At 35.3% G+C, this 18,953-nt stretch overlaps 1 protein-coding gene across 1 annotated transcript; it reads left to right on the top strand.

Moving 5' to 3' along the window:
- Positions 1-5,158: 5,158 nt before the first annotated feature.
- LOC115632929 (MORN repeat-containing protein 3) lies at positions 5,159-6,364 on the top strand. The gene is made up of 2 exons (XM_030530221.1): positions 5,159-5,640; positions 5,694-6,364. The coding sequence occupies exons 1-2, from the start codon at positions 5,163-5,165 to the stop codon at positions 6,125-6,127; spliced, it is 912 nt and encodes a 303-aa protein (XP_030386081.1). The 5' UTR covers positions 5,159-5,162; the 3' UTR covers positions 6,128-6,364.
- The last annotated feature ends 12,589 nt before the right edge of the window (positions 6,365-18,953 follow it).

Raw genomic sequence — 18,953 nt, forward strand, 5'->3', positions numbered from 1 at the left:
CCACTATATGCAGAAAAACTTTAGTGCTTAACCCTAAGCAATAATTTGGTACCTCATATAATATGATTGTGGAAAGCAGTATTTGTGACTAAACTTTTTCTTAAGCTTGGCAGTTTCAAGACTGAGCTTAATTTTTAATTTCAAATATCATTTATGTATACTTTATTTATCTATCATTCATAAAGATTCCTTCACTATAAGTGTTGTCGAAAGCTCCTTCTAGATTGCTTCCGCATACAAGGAATGGATGCTGGCTGTTTTAATACTTCCAGCGGGACTCCTAAACTCTCTAAGTATTTGACGTTTATTGCAGATTCTGAGCTGGAATGAAAGGTGTTTGTGAAATAGAAGACAAAACGGCTATTTAGGTGCTTTTTCTCATATGCTAAGCTACAAAGATATGCTTGTGTTGGAGATCACAAATTCTTTAAAAAGCCCTATTGGATATAATCAGTCATCAGCTAAGAAGGACCAGAAAGTGCTAAGGTTGAACAATTCATATTCCAGGTTGAAATCACAGGTGCTACAAAGGAGTAACTCCGAAAAGATTATTGAACTGGTCCACAAAATTTGCTTAATTTTCTCCTACTTAGAACTTCCTAGTTTATAGTTCTATAGTTCATCCTAGTTGTTCACAGATGTAAATATAAATAAATAAAATAAAAAATAAATACGTTTCGAGGAAACATAAACCTTTTCTCCTGGAACAAATCCGCAGTCAGACTACTCTGAGAGTTTTTGGAAAATTAGGAATACTTTCAAAAGATTAAAACAAGAGTTGGTTATGTCGAAAAATCTTAGGGTATTGAACTTATTTACGCCACTATTACAACATATTTCTTTTTGAGCCTATACCCAGACATCTCAACATAACTAGTAAACACCAATGGCTTTATAAACGTCGGGCGAATTTTGTTGTTGTTTTGTGTAGGCAACACACATTTTTTATTACGATATTTCCCAACAGAGTTAAGTAGCAGAACTCACTTCGTATAATTACGCAAAGTGAACGAACCTAGAAAAGGAAGCTAGAACTGGCAAACAACAAATGGCATGGGATGGAGTGGGTGGCTGGTACGAGTATGTGCAGCAAAAACTGTAATTAGTGGTGCGAAATTAGTGTTATCCTAGGTTTGAGCAATAGGGAAAAAATACAAATTGCAATGTGTGGGGTAAACGCGGCACGTTACCTCAAAAGTGAAACGAAACGCACACTTTCGTTCCACACGCTCCTTATACTTTTTATACTCTATACATGAAATGTACAAGAGTATATTAGGTTTGCGGGAGCTGAAAAATGTAACAGGCAGAAGGAGGCATGGCAGACCCCACAAAGTATATATATTCTTGATCAGCATGACGAGACGAGTCGATCTAGCCCTGTCTGTCTGTCTGTCCGTCTGTCCGTCTGTCCGTCCGTATGAACACCTGGATCTCAGAGACTATAAGAGATAGAGACACCAAATTTTGCACAAAGATGCGTTATGTGTGTATTCTATACGAGTTTGTTTTATTTTTTTGATTTTCCCCCCCACTTCCCCCCTATGGGGGTTTTCCCGATTTTCCATTCGCCTATATCTCGGAGACTATAAGACCTAGCAACAGCAAATTTTAGTCCCAGATGCCTTATGTGAATACGCAGAAAATGTATATTTTGGAATTCCCCTCCCTCCCCCCTCTACCCCGCAAATCGTAACTCCCGTAATTCTTGGAATTTCGAACTAAAATTTTGGAAATACCCCCAGTTGGTTATTATGTGTCCGTATGCCAAATTTCATTATGATAGACCGATTTAACAAGAAGTTATAGCCATAAATATATTTGCTAATGCAGCGCTGCTGCAGCGCTGCTCAAGCGCTGCCCGCGGCTGTTGTTGATGTTGCTGTTTGGTTGACTGCGAAAATGCTTACACAGACACGAATTGATGCGCATAGGCATACATACACTCACACAGACGCAATTACTATGTAAATGTGCAATTATACACCCTTTACGTGAGTTCGAATACCGAGAGAGGTAAAATCGATCAATTTTTTTTTTTATTTTCTAAATATTTTTATTTTCTATAATTATTGTAAACATATGTACAGAGTATTTCAAAGTCGGGACACCCGACTTTAGCTTTTTTACTTGTTTAATGTACGATTGCCGGAGTGTGTGTGTTTATTTTTTTTTTTTTTGTGTATGGTGGCGCGCAGGTGTCTGAATTCGGGTTGTGAACCGAAGTTTATTTAGGCTCTAGTTCCATTTCCAATTTTCAATATTTGAACGGAACCGCACTTTGAATTATTCATTAAAACGACAAAAAAAAACAAGTTTTTTTCGCTTTTACCAACATTTCTCAAAAGTGAAAAAACAGAACAATAATCTCCAGCGATTCCAAAACGTTTCCATTCCAGAAATTGCAATGAAATTTTCGGACAACAAAGCTACTAAACCGTTATGTTTGAAATTATATTACTATGGGCTATTGATAATATTTTAAAATCTGTCCGCTCACTCATAAACTGTAAAAGACACTTTATATCTTATTAAGGAGAAACGTTTTTATAAACCGAACTCTTTATTGTTAACTACTTATAGAAATACACATAATTTTGAACCAATTATTGTGAATACATAAATGAAATGAAAATGAAAAACATATAAAAACAAGAGAGAACGCTACAGTCGAGCAAGCCCGACAGTGTAATACCCTGTACCCAGGTAAACTTCCGTCACTGAGTTATATGCGCCCATAGCAGCAGCAAAAAGAGGAAGAAGAAGAGCGAACTTGTTGCTGCAGTTTGGGGGGGTTGTACTGGCGAGAATTTGTTTTGCTAATAACTTTTCTTAGAATTGACCGAATTGAATAAAATTTTGAACAACAGTAGACAATTATATTTAAATTATGTGTGCAAAGTTTGGTTTAGGTAGCATTTGAAATGTGGACGCTATTGACGAAATTCTGTAGCGGGGGAAGGGGGGGAAAATTAAAAAAAAACATAAACTCGTCCTTACTCGGACCTAGGAGAATCTGGATGCCAACTTTGGTTATTCTAGCTTTTATAGTTTCTGAGATCTTCGCGTTCATCCAGACGGACGGACAGACGGACGGACAGACGGACGGACAGACGGACAGACGGACGGACATGTCTACATCGATTTCTCTCGTCATGCTGATCAAGAATATATATACTTTAAGGGGTCGGAGATGCTTCCTTCTGTATGTTACATACTTTGCACAAACCTAATATACCTTTTTTACCCTACGGGAACAGGGTATAAAAATGTTATAAAAATAAAGAGCAAAACAATTTGGAACCGATCAAGAGCCCAAACCATAATAACATGGAAGAGCGTGAATTACATCTTGTGGAAAGAGTTCAAACATCTCAATTACTTTCTTTTTCAGTCGAACCAATAATAATCTGGTCATAATAATTAAGAGCTAGTCTTATTGTGGAAACGGAGCAACACTAAATTGGATTTACTTGTACAACTTAATAAACAGACCAAGAAGAAATAGGAGTATAGGCAGGATCTTACCTTTTAAACGGACAGAGACAAAAGTTAACTCTTTAACACACTCTATATTTTCTGGAATATCGGGAAACATCGATAATGATTTTTCTTACGTACCACAATTGGAGTAAAAAACGAGTCTTAGTTGTACTGTTCTAAAGAAGAGTGGTTCATCAAAGTGAACTGAACTTTTAAATCCAGTCTGCGTGCATGGTGCCAAAGAATTTGTGCGTGGCACTAACCTCCTGCACCTTTTTTCTATTGGTGTTGATGTTGCAATTTCAAGGCGCTTTCCATATTGTACATACAACGATGCCATGCCGTTGCCATCGTTGAAAGCTCCGACCACGGCTCCTCCACATACTATCCCGAGCTCAACTTGTTGTTGTTGTTGTTGTTGCTGCTGCTGTTGGTATTGCGATTTGACGTGCGCGCCAGTGAGGCGTAAGCTTAGCCGAGAAAACCATAAAGCATGCTATTTGGGTCAACCTGCTCTCAACGGCAACAGCGATGGCGATGGCGATGGCGGTTGTTGGCTGGGCGCGCCAAACTTTTTATGAACTGTTAAATTTCCAATTAGCGCTGATTGTTGCGATTTAACTAAAAACAAACAGCCCGTGTGAGCGAGCTGCTGCCGCCAACTTCTGTCGACAGACGACTGACTGCCAAGGTGCGAAGGGTGAATGCACATTGACGCAATTGAGGAAGTAACTTGGCTTAAATAGGGCTAAGAGTGTGCATAATGATGGAATGTTAACATTCCAAATAACGCGAACGTGTGGACTTCAAACTACAGAAGCATACGTATATATGGAATGCATGGTATTTGTAACTTTGCGGCATACTTTGCATGACAAATCAAAGAAAACTCACCGGGACTTATGTACGATTATATGTTTATATTAATATTATATAAGTAACGGGGCTTTGTTAGTTGCCAAGCTTAGTCAAATATTCATTTCTCGAGTAGAAAGCTTCTTCTTCCCTCGTTTCAATAGTGTCTTTTTCTTTTATCCTTGGTCATTGCTTTACGATCTAAATTCCGGAAATATAACTCTTTCCCCTCTACCAGATATCGTTCATTGATATCTCAAACATTTTCAAATTCTTTTTCAATCTGTTATGGATGGATCACTGCTTAAAAGCCTATACCTCAAGAATTTCCTTACGAACTCAATTCCGGAAGGAGAACTTTTTTCTCTCTACAAGATATCGTTCATTGATATCTCCCAATTTTTCAATTTGATTTTTAATCTGTTATGGATGGATCATTGCTTAAAAGCCTACACCTCCAGTGTTTCGGGAGTAGAAGAAATGCAGTTTTCGTTCGCTCTGAGATGAATTTCTACTTTCGATAGGCCTGCCATGGCTATTATGGATTCCATAATTCTACCCAAATTTTAACAGCTAAATATATTCATTTACTTTCAGCTTCAACTGGCGGAATTGTGAGCATTATCTGATAAATATCCAGTCTTTAATATTGTCTATGTTGTGCCCCGTAGCATAAATTCTCTACATTTTTATCAACCCTCACTGTCATTTCTTTTTTACATATTCGAAAAATGTATTACTTATTTCTGTAACTCTCAAATATATTTGATTCCAAAAGAAAACAAGTCAATAGTTTACAATTAGACTCACTAAACTGATAAGAAATGGGCACTTGCCTGAAGCGATTCTATTGCCCAAATAAACCAGTTTGTAGCACCGGTCGTCGTGCTACCTTCTATTATCCCGGCGGTGGCAAATATGCCGGATATTGGCTCTGCAACCAGCACCATGGTTGGGGCGTGAAGACCACAGCCAAACGTACCGCCGAATACTTTGCGTACAAAAAAGACCCGGATGGTCAGCTGGTTTATAAGGGCGATTGGGTGGAGGGGAAGCGGCAGGGGATTGGCTCAATGTTTCGCAAGCGCGGAGGCGATTTCCAGTTGATATATGCCGGAAAATGGTACGATGACATGAAGTGCGGCGAGGGTAAGCAATTCTATCCAGATGGTTGTGTCTACTTTGGGAATTGGCTGAGAAATCGACGCCATGGCTTGGGCATACAGTGGTACGGAGATGGTGGCATTTATCTGGGTGAATGGGAGACTGGCTTCAGGCACGGACTCGGAGTCATGTTTTACCGTGAGTTGGATCTATCTCCCAACTATATCCTAACTAAGTTATGTTTCTTGCAGCCAATGGCAATCGCTATGAGGGACACTTTGCACGCGGCTATAAAAATGGCGAAGGTGTCTTCTATCACATGCATACGGGCCAGATCCAGAAGGGAATGTGGGAGAACGATAATGCCAAGGTGTCAGTGATGCAGGATGAGCAGATTAGGCAGGAGGGCGATAAGCCCACTCCCTATCCCATTCCTCAGAACTCGCTTAAGTATCCCAATGAGATAATGCGTGAACTCTTCCAACGCTACAAGCCGCTGGGTGAAAAACCAAGACGCCGTTTCAATGACAAAGTCTGCCTGGAATTTGTACACAAACAACGACACTTTGCCAGCTTCGAGCAGCGCTTCAATTCAAATACAGGAGTCGATCTATATAAGGACTATGGCTTCGCATGCACCTGTGAACCACGCGAGGCCTATATGTTGTTGAGCTCACCTAACTAGATATGACCTTTTAATTCAGTTCTGATTTGATATTCGTTGTTAATGCTTAGTTCAATTCTTGACATATTGCTGAGCAGTGTAGGAGTCTTTCGTGTATAGTATGTACAAAATTGATTTAAGTCATTTGTTGAAAAATATTTCAGGGTTATATTGTCGTCCCTATATCTGCATAAATGTGCGGGAGTAGGTGGAATTACGTAAATAAAAAGATGCAAGTTTGCAACCTTGCGCCACAAACTTGTCTTTAGTCATTTGTATATATCCAATTCTCATTTCACATTTTTTTGCGAAATCAGAAACTGAAATATAGATTAAACTAATCCATAGCAAAACCTTTATCTACAAGAAAAAAAGAGGAGTATGGCGAAAAAGCGTATCGAATTCGGTAAGATTGTTTGTAAACAGCAATCAAAGTCACAAAATGTAAGAATCGTTTTTGAGAAAATGTGTATTTTCTAAATATATTTTATTTAATTTAGGGCTCGAGTGTTTGTTGAACGGAACTCAAGAGTTACTGTTTTACCAAAATGTTTTTGAATCTATCAAAATAACACGAATTACATTAAACTCTGTTTTTTGTATTTATTTATTTGTTGATCACATTTGCATTCCAGGCATTCAATTTGATTGAAATTTGAGCTCAAATAGCTGATAAAGCTCGAGCCAATTGGAATATATTTTTGATTTATGTTCTTCGTAGTTTTCATCGTATCGCGCGAATCGATTTTTGTTTTTTTTTAGGAGTCGATGTTTTATAGTTCCTAGGCCAAACTAATCTCTTGAAACGATAAGGTTTTGAATTGGAACTGCATACATGTATGTACATATATTTGTGCTAAATATTTCACCCAAACATTCATATGTACATACGCACATACATATCTACACATTAACTGAGCTTCAAACAGTTTGCAAAAGAATTAGAATGGACCTGCAATTAAGGAACATGCCCAAGAGTCAATAATTCATTTTTATTGCCGTAACCCCAATAACTCAACTAAGGACAACACAATTTTTTACTTTGCCAGACAAAAAATTTGAAAACAGCAGTTGAGGTGCCATTATGCACTGGCTAGATGAAACGGGCAGGATGAAAAGCAAATATTTTTGTGGGCCCAATCAAAAAAAAGGTCGCCAGTACAATAAAGACGACAAAAACTTGAATGGAGGTCAAATAACTGGAAGTCTTTTTCTTGTTGGATTTAGCGATGGTCGTTGGTTCAAATTTTTATAACGATACTCAAATTTTATCTAAGCTTTTGGAATACAGTAATTCAACTAAAATGTTGTAAGCAATAAACAAGTTGGCAATTGTAAAACAAAGGAATTATAAATAAATATTAAGTATTTTAAATTTAACGAAAATATAAGCCTTTTTACAAGTATGTTCAAATGTACTTTATTTTAGCAAATACATATACGTAAATTAGAAGAAGGATTGCAAGCAATAATTAATAAATTAATATATTCAGTTGGAGCAAGGGGCATAATTTAAATTAAAAACCGGGGTTAATTTTGATTTAAAATTTTAAAATTTCCACGAAATATTACCTTTAAATGTAACATATTATTGGGTTTGTCGATGTTGGAATTTATGCAATATTTCTCATTTCTATCAAATGACCTGTTTGTAAAGTTCTATGATATTAGATGGTGGCTTTATAATTATAATTTATAGTTAATACAGCAGCGTAATAACAAATTGGAGAAATATTATCCGCCTACCTACCATTTAATAAAAGAGTTTTAACAGCAATTAAGAATTATTCCTCACCTTTTTGAATGTCCAGAATAATATAAAACAATAATGGAAAGCAAGAGTTGAGTAGGCGCAACTCTTCTATACTCTACCCATTTTATTTATTTTATTTTATTTACGGCACACCTATTTTGAATTGAAGACTGAAGCAGATAATATTAAATTTAATAAAAATACCACCTGCTGATTACATGTTACATTTTTATAGAGTTCTGTAAAGGGTGTTGCCTATGTATGTATGTCTGGGAAATGTTCTTGCATTTTTACAAATTCTTTTCATTTATTTATTTTGCTTTATTTGCCAGAATGAACGCCAAAATGAAAAAAGACGCCTAATGAAGCTTTATATAATAAATTAGAGCTTAGAACAATATCTAAAATATGAATATGTACGTATTTGCTAATGTATAGTGTAGCTTAAATCTATTATTAAATATTAAATGAAAAAATGACAAGGAGAACTTTAAATAAAATATTTTAAAATCTTTTCATACATCATCAGCACTCCAGGGATTTAGAAAATGCAATATAGTTTATGATTTAGCTTAGATAGGTATTAAAGAAATTAATGACAAGGAAAAGTTTTAATATAATGGAAAAATTTTATATTCTTTTCATACATAATCAGCACTCCAGTGGTCTGGAAAATGAAATAAATGCATGCTTTAGCTTCGTTTCGTGATGTTCTTCGTATTACCAATAGAATGATAATTTTGTATGAATTTATGCGCATCTCTAGTTTGAATGACAGCTAATCGACGTATGCTTTGACATTGAAATGCAGCTGCCATATGGACAGGACTAAATGCTAGCCCCACATTCCCATGTCGTTAACTTGCATGCTCGTGGTTGGGTCACTAATGAAAACTCCAGTAGCAACAACAATGGAAAATGGCCATAGAAAAAGCCAAGAACAACAGCCAGGCAGGCGGCACGACAAACAGTGTGTGTGCGTGTGATGTGTGCTTGGTTCGTTGTCTTGATGCAAGTAAAAAACCGCAGCAGTCAAGTGGAGGCAAACGATGGCACCAGGATAACTCGGCTTGGGTCCACGACCACGACTCTTGTGGATTTTACGCACTGCTAAATAAGCAATTTGCAAAATGTCCAAACCAATAACATAACAAATGACAATGGCTGACTACTCCGACATGCAATGGTTGGTTACTTGGCGCAGTGGCTGCTGACAACGGCACCTAATGAAAATAAAGGTTAAGGCACACAGCACACCCTGCGTATGCGCAATCAAGCTATCACTATGAGTGTGCGTATGCGTGTGTGTGTTTGTGTGTGTGCATGTGTACACATGTCTGTGGCATAGTGTGAAAGTTTTTCTTGCCTCGTGCGACAGCATAATATTTGGGTTTGATTGCTTCTTCACCTACTTGCCTGCCTGCTTGCCTTTGCCGTTGCTGTGGCTGTTGCCATTTTTTGGTGGAAATGCAAAATTGCAGCAGGTGGATTATTCAAATGCAGGGGGGGAATATGCTTCACCCCAAAGCATTGGCAAAATTTGTACATGTGTAAGCAGTTGACACCAACTGGCAATAGAGCATGTCGCTTGAAAGCTTTGTGCAGTTGAGTTTTGGTAAACGAATTGCAGGAATAGTTGTGTACTATAGAATGTTTAAAGAAAGCAAAATGCGAAATACTTGTATGCCAGAAAGGTTAGTGCAACTGAAGGCCAAACACATCAATTGCTGGTTTAGAATGATGGCTTCAATTTCGTTTGTCGTTTGTAAAACTCATTAAAGTTGAGAAACAAATGATTTTCTTTGGCATTTTATAAGCAATTTGAAATGGTGGTTTACAATTCGAAATGTCAAAATATTTTCATTTTCCTCTCAAGCCGGCTTAATGGCTTTATTGGTATCTAAAGAAATATTTTTAGTTTAGAAGCTAATAATTTGTAAGCAAAATATAAACCATTTTAAAAAATCCCTTTAAACGAGTTAATTAAAACATAATATTAATCCTATTTTTTTAAGGGCATTACATCAACTTTTAATGTTTCCCCTACTTGTTTTCCGTGTCTGCTCGCAATCTTATTATAAATTCCATCAATGATTCGTTATTAGATATTTTTTTCATTTTTATAGGCTTTTTTACTACTTTAGTTTTATTTAGTTTAAGTTCTCTATTGTATTGATTTTTCTTTTATTTCGTTTTTCTTTTACATCGACTGCATTGTTTGTCTATGAAGATAAAAAATAAATAGACATAAATAATGACAATGAAAATTAACACACATAAAGAACGAATGTCCGTGTAATGCTCCTAAAAAGTTAGGATACCATTAGCTCGTTTAGTTTGCAAGAATTAACTGATGGGCAAAACACTACATATTTAAGAATTTTTATTGCATTTATAAGAATAATTATTTCTTGAGCTGCATCCAAAACAGCTTTTTAAGATCTGAGGAAAACAAGAAAGAAAATTGTCTTTTGCTTAAATTCTCCGAAATTCGCTTTTATATACGTGCAGCAGACTTCAATGCACACGGAGTCTCCGAAAAGAATGAGGTCACTTGCACTGGTGTGAATCTCATTAGTTGACACAAGCCGCAATGTCCATGACAACCAACATAATGAACGTTTGTGGCTCAGTTCTAGCGCCTAAAAGCCCACCTTAAAAATTTAAAGACATCGATTTGAATGTGTGGATGCAAAACCAGCAGAACCGCAAAACATCAAACTGGGAGAAGGCACTTAAAGAGCAATAAGGAGCGCAGTGCGAGAAACATATAAAGGACCAATGGAGTGACAGGCTTAGAGGTTATAGAGGCTAAGGCAAAAGCGTATAATTTACAGCGCACCTCGAAAGGGACGTTCTTGTGGACACACATATGGATGGAAAGCATCGGTGTATTTGATAGCGGTAGACGGTGACAGTAGACACCAGACAGTGGTTTAGCAACAGAAGCATGTTGCGATAATGACAATAATATATAACTATCAGACATTATCCAGAGTACTATCAGAGTACCAAGATCTGATGTTATATTGCATATATTTAGGAAAGATCAAGTAGATAAAATGTATGCTAACAAGTCTTCAATAAATTTTATTAAAAAAATAATGATAGCTAAGGACAAAAATTAGAAAAGAACATATTTTAGATTGGATGGCAAATTCTCGTACATTTTACAAATTAAATTCTTTTATTTTTGCAAATTTTAATTATTTACACAATTCCTTAACCTCAATCCCTTAAAGGCTTACTAAAAATATTGCCAAATCTTCTCACGAACAATTCGCTTATTTTATTTCCATTTTGAGAATTTTTCAATAATTTTTCAATGCATACTATACTATATATGAATAGAATGGTTTACAAATTAATGCATGTCTCGAAATTGTTTCAAAATAAAGCACCCTTTTGTAAAGAATTTAACTTTCTAAATTTCTCAATCAGTCGTATGTTCAGTTGGTCTTATTATATCTGATTATATCTGAACAAAGCTATTGGGAGCACTTTCATCATCATGGAATTTATTTATTTTAATTACTTCAAACGTTTAATGAAACTTGTGGAGTACACAAAACATGTGCGTCACGGATAAAGACGTAAATCCCGGATAAAGAGGTAATTCCGGTTAACAAATGTGTCCATTAAATAAAGGTCGAGGTTCAACTTACATTCATTTAGCAAATATGGTCAAATTTATTGCACAATTTTTTTAATGTGACGTATTTAAATAATATTCTTAATATTTTTTTAATTTTAAACTTTGAAATGGCCATGTTTTAAACATAATTTTAAATAGTACTGTCTTTTATAAAAACAATTTTTTCATGAAAATTGTTTATAAATGCTTTCAATAAATTCAATTTCTCAATACTTCAACTTCCGTAAGCCACTGTGCAACGGCGCTGCTGATGGCACTGGTGGTTGGCAAACACCTATGCTGATGACGTTGGCGACTACGACTACTTGTACAACGACGTTATGCCGATGTCTGTTTATGAATATACCGTTGACCAAATTGCAGGGACGACGAAGGCACGCATAATTGGCGAAGCGCATCTTGGGCTTGTCAACGGATCAAATGCACACAAGTGTGGGTGTGTGAATGTGTGTAAAAGGGTGTGGGTGTGTGTTCGTGGCAGACGTGCCGGAAATCAACTTAACACAACCGCAAAAGCGCAATCTCCTTGGCACAAGATTGCCTATACACTCAGAGTCGAATGAGCTTAAAAATATGTAGAATCATTTAGAGTTTTTTGATATTTAATGCAATTTGTAATGTACTTAGTTTGAGCGTATTACTATTTTGTTGTAAAGTTTAAACTTTATTTAATATGGAATATAATCAACTTTATGTAATATGAAATATAATTTAAAAGAAAATAATAATTTTGTACCGTATAACAAAATGTCAAAATATTTTGAAAAGACGCTTTAAAGGTAAGCAATATTTTTAGCATTTAGAATTAAAATTTAATTGAAAATTGATTAAAAATTGCTTTGTGTGTTATTAACTATTTGTAAAGAAAAGGAGACATGAATTCAAATTGAATGAGAAAATATATCGTAAAGATAAAAAACTTAAGCTGGTTAATACAAAAGAAGAGCTGGTTGATAGAAAAGCCTAATTATGTAATGGTGGAAATTTCTGAATAAATATTAACCAGGTAAGCAAAAGGTATAAACCATGCACCGATTTTTTTTTTTTTTAGCAACATGCGTAAATTCAAAACAGATTCTCTTTGTCTTGTAAAATTTTGAAAATTGTGACTTAAATAAAATTATAAGACTAACCATTCTATTAAGAGATATAATTAATAAGAAAAAGTCTACCATAAAGACCTGGAAAAACTTTATGATTTAAAGGTGGATTGAAATTTTTTTAGCACGATTTTAACCTTTTATTATTACTTTTGTATTAAAAGGTATACTCAACTGTTAAATTTTATTTGTTTGTAATTGATTTTTTTTTTCTGTAAGTGCATGATTTTAACATATTATTATAACTTTTATATTAAAAGGTACATATACTCAACTGTTAAATTATATTTTTATTTATTTTTTTTTTTTGATCGATTTTTTTTCTCTAAGTGCAAGCTAAACACGCAAATGTACTCCCAAAAGTCAGAACACAATTCTTTGGCAGCCATTTTTGGGGTTTGCTTTTCGTTTTTTGGATAATTGGTGTGTCCAGTGCGAGCAGCTCCCACGTTGCACATTAAGTTGCGCTTTGCCTCACAAATTGACTTAATGACGCTTTGGTGCATCAGACCTCAGTCCCCCCTCCACACCCGTACCCCGTACCCCATACACACCCTGAACAACCCATACTCAATACTGGAATATACCAGTTGCCGTCTGCGTATGTATTTCCGCCATTGTGGTGACATTTTGTACGCTCTTTGGTTAGACGCAGCATGCGTTCTCGCCATCACCATCACCATCGCCATGGCCATGGCCATCGTCAATGTCTATGCGTTGTCTGTGCGTCAGTGGCAGGCACAGTGGTTGGACATGCCCCTCTCTCTCTCTCTCTCTTTCCTCCTCTTCTAGATATACATATGTATGTATATGCATATGCATATGTATGTGTGTCTGTGTGTGTCTGCTTGGGTCAGTTGATCCCTGCGGTCCCATAATGATGTGGTAATGTGTCCCTCTGTTTTTGCTTTTAAACGCATTTGCAGACGACATGTTACTTGCCCCTGGGCTTCACATGCTTTGCGCTTTTTAGTTTAGACGCCTTGAAGTATGCTCTGCATGTGCAATGTCCAGCACGCCCTGCATAATTTGCTATAAATTACTGGTGTGAATATGCAAAGTGATAGATCAAATGAAGTCACATTACTTCGCTTATCAATATAAATAAATAGCCATCACAGTAGGGAAGCCTAATGGCCTTTAACACTAGGCTAAAAGCCGAGTAGACTAGCAATCGATTTAACTTGATTGTGAGCAAGGGAATTAATTATTTGTACTTTCTGTTAAATTTTCAGTATTGCCTCTTAGTTTAGTTCTCGGTCATAGCTGTGGGAAAGTACATTGTATATTTTTTATTAAGTTTCACAAGTTATTCATAGAAACAAATGCAAATACTCGTATAGTCAGATTTTAAATTTGGAATTCTTCTAAAACCAAAAAAGGGCAATTCTAAGTTTTCATTCATTTTCTTAAGTATTTTAAATTGGAAAGTTTTTTTAGAAATGTTAAGAAAAGAAAGATGACACTATAAATATTCCAACATTAAAAAACAACTCTGCATTAAATTTAAGTAGTGTAATAGAAATTGAAGAAATATATTTAAAAGAAAATGGGAATGCATTTTGACCGAAAACCAATCAGTTAGGAATTATATATAGAGTTTCATCAGTTCCATTACGCTGCTCAAGAATACAAGTATATTGTATATTGGAATCAAAGTTCTTTACAGCTTTTATTTTTGGGACAATTCATTTGAATATAATTTATTAAACATTTTTCAATTAGTTCATATACGGATCTGCCAGACAAACTGGTGCATAATTGTCACAATACAATAATTGTCTGCTATTCGATCTATCCATCTATCTAACAAATATGTCTATTTAAAGTCTAATGTATTTATAGAATATTTTACTTTAAGCATTTTATGAAATACAAGAATGAACTATCATAACTCAAACAATTTTATTCAGATATTTATAGCTGAACACTTTTAAAAAGGAAAATTCAATATACTTTATTCAATTACTTAATGCAAAATATTTTTACCTTCTTGAACAGCTTGTCAAATTCACAAGAAGCTTAGCGCAGCAACATTATATATCAATATCTCAATATCTCTTTCGATTGTTTCTGAGCCCAGGGCAATTTTGGGGTTCATTTATCTTCGGCATACTAATATTTTGAAACATGAGTTACTCATTAATTGATGGGACCGTTTGTCGTGCTTAACCATAAATATGTTTAAGCCATCCACAATGATATTCATATCCAATAATAATAATAGCTAGTTAACCTATAAAGTACTCCTTTTTAGCGATTTTATTGTGTAGCTCGTGATTGCAAAACAGATTCACCGCAATATTTTCAACCATTAATGGCAAATATGGCAGCCACAAAAGTTGATTGCCGTAAAAGCCAAATGCAAATCATATTTTTGCTCTTGTGGCTTTTGGTCAAACTTCACAAAAGCGAACAGCAGAAATGCAAAATAATATAATAAATAAATGACCGCACATACATAAGTATTCGTAGCCATGTGTGTTTGTATATGTAGAAATACAAATTGCTTGATACTTTTCCAATTTCTTGGTTAAGGAAAATAACTTGTCTCGCTTGTCTTGTGTTGTCGGTCGTCTGGCGTCTGTCGTCCGTCGTCCGTCAGTTGCTGTCAGCCTGCCACAAAAATGTTTAAATATTTCTGACAATTTTCGAGACATTTCTAAGCCCTCGTTTTGGCCATGAGTATTAATTACCAGGAGAATGTGCGGCCAATCGACAAAGTCCGGGCACTTTGTTGCCAAGTGGAAGAGTCTCAACGACACTTGAGTCAAAAATGTCGGCAGACTAATTACATTAACTGTCGGGGCATTCGTCTTTTGAGTCAATCAAAAATTGAAATGTAGCTGAGACATTTTATTTAAAATGTAAGCGATTGCTTAGAAATGCCACCGGAAAAAGGGAACCCACCGGTCTACAGAAAATGTTGCACCAAAACCTGCCACTGCATTTCCTTAATGAAAAGCAAAGAATGCCTTGAATGGGACTTTAAAATATTGCCAGCGAGGAGAAGTGTAGCTTAAAACTTTGGCCAACAATAGACAACAATTTCTATCACGGCACTTGTTTTGCCTTTTTCTTTCGAGTGGCAGTTAAATATTTATTTTTACTTTTATTAATCGCAATTTTTAAGGCAGCCCGCAGCCTGCAATACCAGTGTTTCGATTCGTTTATGTACAAGTATATATTTTCTAAAAATTGTAAACCTTCCAATTGTTTATTGCTTTTGTTTATCTTTTGTTTGTACACCAATGACCTGAAGGACGATTACTTTCGGGCTGTGCGTTAGGGTTCTGAAAACCATTGCAGAAAGGCGTTTTAATTTCGATAATGCATTGTCTGGGGGCATTTGTTGCCTCTAATGGTTTGGGCAATTGATTTGCATAGATTAAGTGAGATTGTGTAGATTTGTGTCGGAAAAGCGTGAGTTGTTTTATTTAAAAGAACATAAGAAATGACTACAAAGATATTAATTATTTAGTGAGTTGGATTAGTTCTCATATAATAGCAGTTGGACGTGGAATAAGAATTAATTACTTTGATAGTTTCATAATTGTATTTCATTAAGAAAGTGTTTATTTTCCGAATATTTTGATTTCGTTTGTTTAGCGCTCACAATCAAGAGACTTCTTATCAGAAATTTATAACATTGTATAAATTTAGAAAAATTAAGCCATGTTAAGAACCCATTAGTAATGAATAAACGTTTGCCGCAATCTATCAGCAAAGTATTTTTCCAACGCAAATATCGAATGCTGCTTCATATCTGTTCAGATAAAAATATTAGCTCGAAATTGTATGCGACAATCGAAGTTAAGAGCCATCAAAACCATACACCATATAGTATACAAGTATGTATATATTATAATCATTTGAATATCCTTTGTAAATAGACTTGCTTATCTTTATTTTCCATAGCTTGCCATAAAATTGTATTAAGCAAATTATAATAATAACTTAACCCTTTCCTTGTAAATGTTTGTTTTCATTAATTAGTCAGAAATTCTATATATTTTTATTACTTAAAAAAAAATCACATAAATGAATGCTTTTGTCACAAAACAGTTTCAAATTTTAAAATAAAAAACAACAATAGCCTTTCATTTTCTATGTATTGTCCATCTATCTTATATCTATCCTCTATCTTTCTGTTATCAATGTACTATCTACCTTCTTTCTATCATAAGATAGACAGATGATATATTTTATTTTTATTTTTTATTTTATTTTATTCAGAATTTCAACAATAATACTGTCGATTATATTATAGAACTTAATATAACTATTTAAACTAAATTTAAATGATAAGAAAGCCTAACACAAAGCTGTAATCTTTCTGTTTGATATCTGTTCTATCCATCTTCTATCAGTTTTCTATCATCTTCTATGTTTCTTCTATCTATTGTCTATCTACCTTCTATCTGTCTTGTATCAATCTTGTATCTATATTCCATCTATCTTTTACCTGTCTTCTATCAATCTTGTATCTATATTCTATCTATATTGTATCTATATTCCTATCTATATATAATCTATCTATATTCATCTATATTCTATCTATCCTCTATCTAACATATATTATATTTTTCTTCCATCTATCATCTATATATATTCTATCTTTCTATTTATCTTCTTTATCTATCTATCTTCTATAAATCCGACCCGACTCCTCACTTGTGCTGTGATTCTATAATCATTGTTCATTGAATGAAAATAAATAAGTTCATTGTACATCCAACTAATACTATTTAGATGAATAATCAAAACTAAAAACATTCTAATTATTCTGTTTTAATAAAATGTTTATTTCGTGGTCATACTATTCGTAGCACCTAAATTAGGGATGAGAAGCGCGCATTTTTGTACCCAATAATATTTATGTTTATTCTCATAATTAAATTGGATGTAAAAGGAAAACCACAAGAAGTAGTGGTTGCGAAATTATGAATTCATAAATGGGCATAGTTCTTTTTGGATTAATTGAAGTCAACACAAATTAGAAATAGTACATTCTAATGATTTGCATAATTAAAACTATCTAATAACATGCAATTTGACAAATTAATTATGGCACAGACATGCTATTGAATGCGTTTCAGTCTAATGAAATCTATGTACGTATCACTCAACATAATTATTCACAGGCAGAGTAGAACATCTGAACAATGTGTAACGCCCAAAGCAGGGAACCAGAAGCCAGCAAATTCAAAAGCAAATGGAAACAAAAACTATAGCCGTATCAATCAAATTGTATGCTATATGCACAAGATCATTGAAGCGAGTGACAGGGCGATGTTGCAAGTGCGAACAAGCTCTGTATAGAGCTATGTATGTATGTATGTGCATATGAGGAGTCAAGATAGTGCTGCCATATGCACTCGCACATTCATATAGGAGGAGACATAAGCATGTCCGGTGGCAGACAAAAGATGTTGCCTACTGCTTATGCTTATGCGTCCATGAGCAACATCAATATTGACAGCCATTAATATGGCATTTTATACAATAAGCAGACAGACACAGAGACAGATAGACAGACAGGCAGGCAGGCAGGCTCGAATGCTGGCAGGATTTGCAGGAAGGCACAGCACTATGAGTAGTGTGTACTAGTATGTATGTATCGCTTTAGTCTCTTGGGGCACTTGTGCATTTTTAATGAGCCCAAGTGGAGCTTGGCAACGCAGTGGCAGGCGCCTCGACAGCCACGAAAGGCTCGGTATTGGCAAAAGCTTCCGTTTCACGTTGATGACTACGAAACGCTTCCGTTTGCGATTGGAAATTTGCCAGTGGGTAGGTTAATTTGTTGCAAGGTAAAGAAAACGCAAAGGAAGCGGAAACGAAGGCGCACACACGCGCACACACATACACCAATCCACACACACACACACACACACACATCATATGGCACATGGCAGCAACGTGAACGTCAACATTAATAGCCGCAGGACATGTCAAAAGAACTGATGACGCCGTCTTTACTCATCATGCAACGCTTGCCACGTACACGTACACACAAGCCGCTCTGACTGTGACTGTGACTGCGACTGCGACTACCGCTGCGACTTTCTCGACGTGCGCTGCAATCATAAAAATGCCCAGCCCCAATAATGTCTCTAAGCCTTACTCGCCTAGAAGAAGAAGCCGAAGCACAACTTTACCAACCACCAATGCACATTGAACCCGAAATCGAACACAAATGGAATAGAAAAAGTGCTGATTTTAATTTACTTGTAGTACTTAATATTAGAATATTATATTATGAAATATTATAGAAATGAAAATTATTCCTACAGTCATCTAATTTTTTTTTAAGATTAGAAATAAAAACTGTTTTTTATT

Source organism: Scaptodrosophila lebanonensis, unplaced genomic scaffold (assembly GCF_003285725.1).
Source record: "Scaptodrosophila lebanonensis strain 11010-0011.00,11010-0021.00 unplaced genomic scaffold, SlebRS2 tig00001415-arrow-pilon, whole genome shotgun sequence".
Classification (NCBI taxonomy): domain Eukaryota; kingdom Metazoa; phylum Arthropoda; class Insecta; order Diptera; family Drosophilidae; genus Scaptodrosophila; species Scaptodrosophila lebanonensis.